The sequence below is a fragment of the Tiliqua scincoides genome, chromosome 5, assembly GCF_035046505.1.
Source record: "Tiliqua scincoides isolate rTilSci1 chromosome 5, rTilSci1.hap2, whole genome shotgun sequence".
Classification (NCBI taxonomy): domain Eukaryota; kingdom Metazoa; phylum Chordata; class Lepidosauria; order Squamata; family Scincidae; genus Tiliqua; species Tiliqua scincoides.
In genome coordinates, this window is record NC_089825.1 from 106424128 (window position 1) to 106435447 (window position 11320).

At 45.9% G+C, this 11320-nt stretch overlaps 2 protein-coding genes across 2 annotated transcripts; both read left to right on the forward strand.

The window, feature by feature from the left end:
- The first annotated feature begins 1028 nt into the window (after positions 1-1028).
- On the forward strand, positions 1029-1961 carry LOC136652956 (vomeronasal type-2 receptor 26-like). The gene has a single exon (XM_066629878.1). It carries the CDS (start codon positions 1029-1031, stop codon positions 1959-1961), a length of 933 nt encoding a protein of 310 aa, XP_066485975.1.
- A 5595-nt stretch (positions 1962-7556) lies between these two features.
- Positions 7557-8504, forward strand: LOC136652958 (olfactory receptor 14A16-like). The gene has a single exon (XM_066629882.1). The coding sequence runs from the start codon at positions 7557-7559 to the stop codon at positions 8502-8504; it is 948 nt and encodes a 315-aa protein (XP_066485979.1).
- Positions 8505-11320: the final 2816 nt, after the last annotated feature.

Genomic DNA, 11320 nt, shown 5'->3' on the forward strand with positions numbered 1-11320 from the left:
AGAGGCTGATTCTCTGAGCTTCTCTACACTATGTTTTCTGTTTAGATGCCCAATTCCACATGTGTTGAGAGTTGCCATCTTGGACACAGCAGGATAATTCAGGACGGGCAACCTGTTTGTTGCTACAGCTGTAGGCCCTGCTCAAAAGACATGATTTCAAACCAGACAGGTGAGCAACATGGCCCCTTCTTTTCCGAATATGCTTTCAAATACAGTATATGTTTAGTAGATCAGTTATAGATGCCAGGGATGGGAACTCAAGTCAGGTGACTCAAGTCCAAGTTGCAAAAACTTGTGTTTTGCCTGATGCGTATAATGTATTTGTCAGCACCTATTGAGAGAATCTGTATACTTCAGGCTGCACAGACGCACATTCTTACCAACAAGTCAGTACCATTAGACTCAAGGTGACTGACTGATGTCCACATGTAGGCTTCCACTGTTTGTCAGTGGGTGTTCGTTACCTGAACTGCAGCCATTTCTCCTCAGTATAAATATTTGAGTATCTAAACGGAAATTAGTGACCAGCCCACTCTGATCCTCTTCCCCTCCTTGCCAACACAGTGGCACCAACATGGTGACTGCTGCATGATATGGTGGGTAGGAGTTCTAGTGCTATGCTCTGCATAAGAGTGATCATTCCCTTACCAGGGTGTAAGCCTATGGTGTGTGTGTGTGGGGGGGGGGGGGTTCTATTCAACAGTGTGAGAATTTGGTCTAGGAAGGGGTTAAGTATCAGTGGCTGGCACTGGTGCCAAACCCACCACCTTTCCAGACACAATCCACTCATCGTCTATCACCTCCCACCCAGTATCCCCCTCCTCCTTCCACTCTCCCTCCACCATTTCCGCCCTCCTCCTAACTTACCTGCTCTGGTGTAAGGTAGGTTACATAACAATGCGGGCAGTGTGCTATGTGGTGCACTGTCAGAGCACATTTTACAACTGGCAGTGACTGCTTTGCAATAGTCAGCACCAGCAAAGTCCTCCCCCCAACATCATGCAGTAGGTAGAGGACTGGTCTAAAAGATGCTTTCATTTTATTCTGCCATTTCAGATGCATTCCATTGTATCAAGTGCCCAGATGATCAATATCCAAACAAGAATCAAGATGAATGCATCCCCAAGGAAACATGTTTCCTCTCACACCAGGAACCTGTGGGGATCCTTTTGGTTTCTCTGGCTATTCCTTTGGCTCTGATGACAGGACTTGTGATGCAAACTATCCTGAAGAACTGGGAGACTCCCATTGTCAAAGCCAACAACCGGAACCTCACCTGTATCCTTCTCACCTCCATCCTGCTCTGCTACCTGTCCTCCCTCCTATTCATTGGCAAACCTGGGGAGATGACCTGCCTTCTCCGCCAAGTAATCTTTGGCACCATTTTCTCTGTGGCAATTTCTTGTGTGTTAGCAAAAACAATCCTCGTGATTTTGGCCTTCATGGCTACAAAACCAGGCAACAGAATGAGAAAATGGCTAGGGCAAAAAGTGGCCAACTGCATTGTTTTGTCCTGCTCTCTCATTCAGGTGGGCATTTGCAGTGCATGGCTGTCAATCTCTCCTCCATTCCCAGATATAGACCTGCATTCCCAGGCTGGGTTCATCATTCTGGAATGTAATGAAGGTTCTGCCACCATGTTCTACTGTGTCCTGGGCTACATGGGCTTTCTGGCCCTCGTCAGCTTCACTGTTGCTTTCCTAGCCAGAAAATTGCCCGAAGCTTTCAATGAGGCCAAGTTCATCACCTTCAGCATGCTGGTCTTCTGCAGTGTTTGGATCTCCTTTATCCCAGGATATCTGAGCACCAAGGGGAAGAACATAGTTGTGGTGGAAGTGTTTGCCATCTTGACCTCCAACACAGGGCTGTTGGCTTGCATCTTTCTCCCCAAATGTTATGTTATTGTTTTACGAGCTGACCTGAACTCCAGGAAATTCCAAGTACAGAAAATGAAGAATTAACACTCATTTTAAAATGTTAGATTTGATTTGTTCAGATGCATGAAAGCCATTCCAAATTCCAACTGAAGATCTGCTCAGCATATTGCCCAGTCATTTTCCCCATTCCACTGAAGCATGAAGCTGTGCCATCGATGTGTGTGCTGACTGCTATTGTGCTTGTGAGTGATCAGAAGGTCTTTTCAAAGTAAGGGCTAATTTTTTTCCTTTACCTCTCCTTTGTTCCCCGACAACCTATCGGTCTTCTTACACCCACACGAGCTGTGTAGCTGGTTTATGTCCAAGGAGAGAAACAGGACGGCACATGCCAAAAAAATGGGGGAGGGGGAGATGATCTTGTGTGTATATTTGCTGCAAGGATCCACCTCTTTCAGTCCACTTCCTATCCCCCTGCCCTCATCCAGTCTGTCAAGAAACTCCCCCTGCATTCACCCTCTGGACATTTACATGGTCCATGCCAGCACAGCTCCTATGCTGCTGTTGCTTTCTGGGGGTGGCTCTGACTGACCCAGCAGCAAAGCCATCACAGTACCTTTTCCGACAGTGGAACAAACCCCTTCTGTTCTAAGCAGCTTATCAAGTTGGACCCTTGGTGACGAACAAGTTCCTTGCCAGCTCAGTTTGAAATAATCCATTAAGACAATGCATTTTTTGCCAGAATTATAAAAAAAGAAATCTTTTTTTAATCTCAAGGTCCTGACAAAGTTTCACCCTATTACACTGTGCTATAATTTGTGTGGGATATGGCCACCCATACTTTCCCAAAGTAACCTGGAGACAGCAATATTTATTTATTTTTTCATTTTTGTACCACGTTTCCTTCAAGGAGCTCAGGGTGGTTTACATAGTTTCTCCCCTCCTTTTGCCTTTAACAACCCTGTGAGGTAGGTGAGGCTGAGAGATAACAACTGGCCAAAGGTCACTCAGGAAGCTTCATGGCTGAACTTGAACATGAGAAGAAGGACAAGGGGAGAGCACCCAAAGAGCAGTAGAAGGAGAGGGGATACCTTTGGGCCTCCCTCCCCGTGCAACCTCGGATAGACTGGTGCCATCTGTTACTTGAATCTGTGCAAAAGGATGTGGCTAAGATGTTCTGCTTCTCTTGGTGGCTTAAGAGAACCTTCTTTTTAGTTCAGGATTCATTAATGAGAAGATGCACACTGTTGCTTGGCTGTTGGAGACTGTGCTCTCCAACTCAGCCTGCAAATTTCCAAGTGTAGCAATGCATTGAGCTTTTCTTTCAAGCAGCTCCTGGGCTCCTCCTGCTGGAGGTAACTAGCTGCTGCACCCAGCTTTGTCAAGCTCTCTGTGGCTACCCAGCCATGCCCAGAGGTATTCCGTGAGCCTTTGTTGTACTTTTCTCCACACATACCCCATTTTGTTTTATTCCTTTTTCTTTGGTTTTAATAAACCGGTTATAACTGGACTCCTTGACTGTCTGATTCCATGAGTTGTCATATTTGATCACTGGGCATCTACTCCACTTTGGTTTTTATAAGAACCTCAGAACTCTCCTGGGTTTTGCAGCCCCTCTCTGCCTACCAGTGGCAAAGAAAGCAATCTGCTGAATTCTGCCCACTAGGTATTGTTTCCCTTGGTCAGCTGCTGGATTCCTGGCAGAGGCCTTGCAGTTATGGAGGAACTGCCAAGTGTGGCATTAAAACCAAATTTGGCAATGGATTGCTGTGTCAGCCGAAATGAATTCTCAGAAGGGTCATTACTGAACTCCCCCCTTGGCATAATTTGGAATGGAATTCTGGTTCTAGATCCATCCCCTTCGTCAGGGGGTCATATTTTATAAGCGCATAGGATTTTACAGATTCTATACATCCCAGATATTAATGTAAACAAATGAGTTGTATTACATACTCTGCAATATATTGTCATACAAGCTGTTTGTGTAGAACACATTACCATACTTGACAACCATATTTAAATATGGAATTTAATAACTGATTTTTAAAGCGTATGAGAAAATTAAGCAGGAGATAGCGGAACAAAAATGAAAGGAACAGGAAAGAGAACTTCACCACATTTGGATGGGCTTGCCATTAGGTCTGCCCATTCCTAATTCCCTGATTAGCTGGTCCTGGTACACATCAAAATCCCATAGTGCTTTCAACAGGTTCTTCAAGGCCTGCACACACACTGAAGTTGTGTGGGATGATGGCACAATGACACTGAAATATCAGCACAATCCTGATCTCCTCTTACACAGGCACAGCGGTACAGAGTGTCATGGATATGCTGTAAAGCATGTTTGAGACTACTCCAGAGTAAGCAGCACTGGCGGAAAGGGCTGTGCTAGCCAGCTAGTCCTGCAACCAGATCTTTGGTCGCTGGTGAAGTGAGTATTCCACCAGCGGCACATGGGCACAGGGAGGGCAAAATGGAGGTGGGGAGGGTGTGTAACAGGAAAGGGAGAGGACTGAATGGGGGTGAGACAGTCTCAGGAGGGGGCAGGATTAGCAAAGATGGACTTCCAGCTGCTTGAATTTGTGCCAGTGATTTAGCTGGCACAGATCTAAGTAGTCCCATTGGGCAGGCTGGAACTTTACACAGTGTAAAGGGGAAAATATTCCATTCTGCCAAGTAGACCTTGGACTTTTGATAGGCCACTGTGAGATACAGGAAGCTGGACTAGATGGGCCAATGAACTGATCCAGTGGGGCTCTTCTTATGTTCCTACCTCCAGCCTTCTTCTAACTGGTACTGGATACAGAGCAGGCCATGCAAGCCCTGCTGCACTAGAGCAGGTTAAGATTATGTTGTTAAAGGTCCCAGAGGCTCCAGTGCATACACACCAAGTCTTAGGTTGCTCCACATTCCGCCTTTAACTTCATGCTGATGAATCACATGGGAGATTTCCACTGCTCCTTAGCTCTTCATTTTTCTCCCTTGGTCCCACTGCTGCTACCTGGGGGGCTCAGGAGACTTTGTCCTTGCAGCATGAAGAATAGCAGAAAAACGCAGAGTTCATGCACACTTTGAACATCTTATTGCTTCTGACAGCTGCTGCGTAGGGCTGTGTATTCTCCCAGCATTGTTCTCTAAAGAGCAAGATGTCGGTGGGTTATTTTCAGGCAGCAAAATATTATTCCATTTCATACATACAGGTAGCAAATTAAAATGTATTTCTGATAGCAGCAGTATTTTCTGATTAGAAAATAGAATGGTCTAATTGGAAAGTTGAGTGGGACATCTATGCACAAAACCCTATAGTTCAGTGAGAAAGCAGTGATATTGTCTAGTTGTTATGAATTGTAATCCATTTCCACTGCTTTCCTTTTGTACCAAGGTACAATAGTATCTTTAAATTTTATTGATTAATTTTATTATACCAGGTTGCCGTGGGGAAAAAAATCCTGCTGAACAAAATGTCGATATTTGTGGTCCCAGGCAGTGTCAGACCAGTGGAGGATTTTGTAGGCTTCTGCTTTCTGTCTTATTTATGATGCAATGTTTTGCCTTTTGTTTCATTTTCAAGACTTGGAGGCAAAGGCATAATTTGGTAGGAGGTTCTCCTCCAGAATCCTTATGGAAGTGAACAGATGACAAGTTCACTGGGAAGAGATACCCAGAATATTGCAATGAATATGTTACTTTTTGAAGCTGAAGCATATCTTTACAACATGCCAATATTTGTCATGCATCTGCATTGTGAATACTCTCTCTCTCTCTCTCTCTCTCTCTCTCTCTCTCTCTCTCTCTCTCTCTCTCTCTCATACTCACTAATGATGGTGATCCAAAGGCAAAGCATTTCATTTATCTCCAAAGAAAAACTCCAAATCGACCCTTTTTGTCTAGAAATTGCAAAGATGCTGGCATTTATTTTTTTTTAATGCACAGCATAACTACTAATTGGTGGCAGGGCTGGACATTGCCCTGCCCACTGCATCGGAGTAGATACATCATGGGGGTGATACTGGCCTCCCACACTGGGTGACACAAACCCTCGTGATGCCACTGGAAAGCACTGACTTAAGAAAAAGAATGCCATTCACATTAGGGTAAGGTAAATAGTGCAAACCGAATACACAGTTTGGATTCAAACGCCTGAACAAGCAAAGTAATAGCTCTCATCTGCTAGGGATGTGGCCAGATGCCTTCCATCACACACTGCTTGGAAATGTGTGCTAGAAAAGGGGGGAACCCGCTTAACAGTTCAAGGGTTCCCACCACTAGTGGTATGGAGTGGACTGGAATTCTAGGTGATGCCACACTAGAGTCCTTTCACATTTTTTCTCAACAATGGCTCACAGGTGAATGTAAAGAGAAATTTTACATACACTGTATTATATAGTGCAGCACTTTGACAACTAACAATGTTCTTCACTATGGTCTTTCTCCTTCTGAAATGGCTACTGACTCGCAAGTATGTTTCATTCAGGAAATATCCCAGACAATTTCAAATGACTGTTGATTGATCGTAGGTTCAGCTAGTTTTATTGCATCCTATAGATTCCTGCAAAGGAATTACTGGGACATTGTCACTCAAATAGCTTCTCTGTGTTATCCTACAGTAGTCTGTACAGGTATGGGAGTTTTTCTTATGAATTCTATTATCATTTTGTTCCCCCCCCTTTCTATTTTTAAACAATGAAGTAGACTCAGAACTGCAATGACAAAAAAATAGGACCTCATTGTGAAAAAACAGGATGCCAAAAAACACTGGAAGTCAACAGTTTGTATGCTCAGTATAGTGTTTGCTGTTTGCCTCTGGTAAGCACATTCCTCTTCATTTGCATCTCATCTCACATCCCTCTGTCTTCCAAAGATTCCCTGCTAATAAGATTTGCTTGCGACCTTTCTCCTGACCTTGCTCCTGTTCCTGGAACAGAAAGTTTCAGGCAAAGTGTGGCAGGTAGAGTGTAGAAGGTAAGCACATGGAGTGCTCTGTATGACTTTCCCTATTAGAATACACTTCTTTTCTGCAATTTCTTTATGTCAAGGTGTTGTTAGAGCCACAGCAGCAGGTCCAAGAAAAAGTTGCATTCCTGGAAGCTTTTGCAATCTGCAGAGCAACAGGGTAGAGACCACTGATGTGAATAGTCGCCCCCTTTACATTCCCCAAATAGTAAAAGAAGTCTGCCACAAGATCCAGGTGGTGACCCCAGCCCCAAATGAAGAATAATGGTTACAATTTTTTTTAAATGCAATAGAGTGTATGGCTGCAGCAGGTTCTATCTCTGGCTGTCCACATTTCAGTTTATCCCTGACTATCAGTGTGGACATTGTTTCTCATTTTGGAACTTCTATGAAACTCTTTATATACTTTGCTGAGGTGCATGCTCACTAGTCTTGCCAGTTACTCATATTTGTTTAATTGCATTTATATATATATGAGGTTGACTAATCTCCTCCTGCTTTTATTTTGCCAGACATATGCATGCATCTCTTGATGGCAGCAACATCAACCAATCACTTAAATGAGCCAATCTGAACATGCTGGTTTCACGTGACCTACTTGCGTACACCCTCTCAGCTTACAGTCCTTCACCCTCTGGCTTCCTCATCCAGAAAAAAGAATTACTACATTAATCTTTATCTTAAGTGTCTTTTTTTTCTCTCTCTCTCAGTCTCTCACCCATGCAAGAAATGGACAACCTCACATCTGTAACAGAATTTTTACTTATGGGCTTTTCTGATCTTCGTCAGCTTCAGGTTGCACACTTTGTGCTCTTCCTTGCCATTTACCTGGGAGCCTTGGCTGGCAATTTTCTCATTATCAGCACAGTGATCCAGAATCAGCATCTCCACAGCCCCATGTATTTCTTCCTGGTCAACCTCTCCTTTCTAGATGCTGGCTACATTTCAACCACGGTTCCGAAATCCATGGCCAACTCCGTGATGAATGAGAAACGGATTTCATACTCTGGGTGTGTCAGCCAGGTTTTCTTGGTGATACTGTTTGCAGGTACTGAACTGGCTCTGCTTACCGTCATGGCTTATGACCGCTATGTAGCCATTTGCAGTCCTCTGCGATATGGGCTGATCATGAACTGGAAGGCCTGTTTTCAAATGGCCACTGCCTCTTGGCTCAGCGGTGCAATCAATGCCGCACTGTGTACAGCAAATACGTTTTCCTTGCATTTCTGCTCATCGAGGTTTATCAATCAATTTTTCTGCGACATTCCTCAGTTAATAAGCATCTCTTGCTCAGATACACGACTCGTAATCTGGGAAGTTTTTGCATCTGCACTTCTTGCTTCTTTTGGCTTTGTGTCTGTGATTGTTTCATACGGGAACATCTTCTCTGCTGTGCTCAAGATTCAGTCAGTTCAGGCCAGGCACAAGACCTTCTCCACCTGCACCCCCCACTTGACAGTCTTTAGCTTATTTCTTAGCACAGCCCTATTTTCTTACTTCAGGCCCAAGTCTTGGTCCTCTCCAGCAGTGGATTTGCTGTCTGCTGTTTTGTATACAGTTTTACCACCCCTCATGAACCCTGTGATTTATTGCCTGAGAAACAGAGAGATCAAAGCCACACTGTCAAAAATCACCAGAAAGAGAGAGAGAGAGAGAGGCCGTACTATGACCTCCTAAACCACTTACCTCTCCAATGCCCCAATCTTCACCGCAGCCATTGGCACTGATGCAACCAGCAACAATGTGGGAGATAGGGTGTGCCTTGCACGTTTGCCACTGAGATCCTCCCCCTCCAGCCTGCTCTCCACCTTCTGCTCTGTCTGTGATCCATCCAGAAACTCCTCCTGCTCTCAACCTCCCTGTCTAGGAAATAGCTCCCATGACCATTTTCCAGGGCTGGCAGAGCCTCTGGTGCACTGCTGTGTGCATCTCCCTGCTCGCTGCTCACTGGGCAGCAACCCAACAGAGCATGAGGTCTGGCAGCACAGGACACTCATAGGATTGGGCAGAAAAGATCCCATAGGGATCTGTTGGAGACAAAGTTTATAAAGTGCTGGGTCATAGGTCTTGGCTATAGTTTTCCATGCTGCACTTTACTGTGGGTACTGGTATTTGATTAGTGGCTGGTGCCACATGAAGCACTCCTATTCCAAGAGCTACTGTGCCAGGCAGAAGCCGGGCATGGCAACCAACCACTGTTGTTCCTTTCCAGTTTTTCCCTGTTCTCACTCCCTTTCCTGAAGCACAACCAAGTGACTGCTGCTGTAGCTCCTGCTAAGAAGGAACCCTTCATGAGCGCAAGATCTCTGCACCTGTGCATGCTGGGCAGTTCAAGTTTGTTGACCACCTCACAACACACCTCTTCTCAAGAAAGGCAACTTCAGCTCCCTTGTTGTCTTCCTCTCTTTACAACTGACTATGGCTAAGGCCTTGCCTCTCTGTTTGCTTTTCAAGCCCTTTGCTCCATTTGTTCCCCACTTTTGGACCCAGTCTTATCCAACTGTCAGCACTGATGCAGCCACAATGCGGCCCCAAGATACAGGAGCAAACATTCCCTTACTCTGAGGAGGCCACAATGACTGCTGCCCACCACAGGGTGCAGTGTGTGCCCCATTGGCTCTCCTGCATCAGCGCTGGAAAGATGGATAGGATTAGGCCTTTTGCAGTCACGAAACTGCCTGGCATTCTAGCCCCACAATTCCTGCAATACTTCACACCAAATTCAGCATAAACCAACAGGTAACCTTGGTTGTTGGCAAAGATTAGCCATCAACCCACAAAGCCCCTTCTGCTCTCCTAGTGCATTTGCGCTCAGATTGATGGTCTCCTGTAATATTCCTCCACTGTACATGAGTGCTTTCTGTGTATGCATGTGAGTCTAAGCTTTTGACAACCCAGTCCTATCCTGGGCTGGCCCATAGCATAGCCTCTACTGCATGCTATGGGCTGGCTGGGGAGGATAGTGCAAAAGTTTTTACTTTCCTACTCCACCGTGCTATGTTCCCCAGTGGGCCAATTCGAATCTGCACCTGACATAAAACTGAGTGGATCCAAGGGTGTTTGCCAAGGCTGAGGACCAGACATAAGACGTTGTAACTTATTGTATTGCTCTTATAAGAACATAAGAACAGCCCCACTGGATCAGGCCATAGGCCCATCTAGTCCAGCTTCCTGTATCTCACAGCGGCCCACCAAATGCCCCAGGGAGCACACCAGATAACAAGGGACCTCATCCTGGTGCCCTCCCTTGCATCTGACATAGCCCATTTCTAAAATCAGGAGGTTGCACATACACATTATGGCTTGTACCCCATAATGGATCTTTCCTAGGCTGAGGACCAGACGTAAGACGTTGTAACTTATTGTATTGCTCTTGGTGTTGATGGTATATGAAGTTTGAGCTCTGTTCCTTTAAGTTCCAGAGCCATATCTCTGCTTGTTGCTCAAGGTCCAGTGGCATAGCTAGGGGGAGCGGGCCACACTGGGTGACGGGCAGGATGGTGGGGAGGTGATATAAAATTTTTTAAATCTTGGTATTTCCAAATAATACCATCATGTTACACGTCAATCGATGTGTAGTTTCATGCAGAATGCAACAAAACCAACCATGTTTAAATATCTCAACTCTATCAAAAGTTATATCCAAAAAACCATTGGGAGCAGGCCAATGGTGCATCACTGTACGCACTGCCCAGGACTTTGCTCTGCTCACTGCATGGGAGGAGGTCCATCATGGGGTGACACACTGGCCTCCCACACTGGGCGATGCAAACCCCAGTGACGTCACTGTCAAGGTCTCCTCTTTCATCTGAGGCCTTGTGTTGCAGCTCCAGTTCTGTCTGTGGACATTGAGAGACTTAGCTCTAAGCACCCTCTTATCTTCAGTCTCTCCTCACAACTCTAGCTGTCCCATTGATGCCTTGAGGGACTGGCAGATTCTTTCAGCACAGTCTTATGTTTATTCATAAACTGCAGGGTGGGCACCCAACCTCCGCTGCTTGGCAGTTGTGCAGACCACCAAGCAGCGGAGAGGTAAGTGGGGGCATGGGGGGAGGTGGGCAGGATGTGTTTCAGGGAGGGGGGAGGCAGAGAGAGGGCAGGGAGGAGGCGGGGAGAGGGTGGGGGGAGGTGTGCCATGGGAGGGAGTGGGGAGGGAGGGAGACGGGACTGGTGCAGCTTTGCTCCACTGGATCCAAAGCCTCTGAATAACCACCTGACATGGAGGCACTTGATTCACTGCCAACCTTTTGGTCTGTGGTGAATCGAGTAGCCCCACTGCAGGGCTACTATATTTACATGGGGGAAGGGGACAAAAGTCCTAACTGACATCTGCACTAGTGGAACACGTAGTCCACTGATGCATGCCCTTGCGAAAGTGCCAGAAAGCATTTTGGGACACTGCTTCTAGTGCTCTCTTGGTGACCATTTTGGGAGCAGTGCTGCAAGAGGCCATCCATCACTGGACCTGTTTACAGCCACCAGAGCAGGTAAGG

What these genes read in the sequence shown, in the direction of transcription:
- LOC136652956 (XM_066629878.1), top strand. Translation starts at nt 1,029, where the DNA reads ATGCTTTCATTTTATTCTGCCATTTCAGATGCATTCCATTGTATCAAG.
- LOC136652958 (XM_066629882.1), top strand. Translation starts at nt 7,557, where the DNA reads ATGGACAACCTCACATCTGTAACAGAATTTTTACTTATGGGCTTTTCT.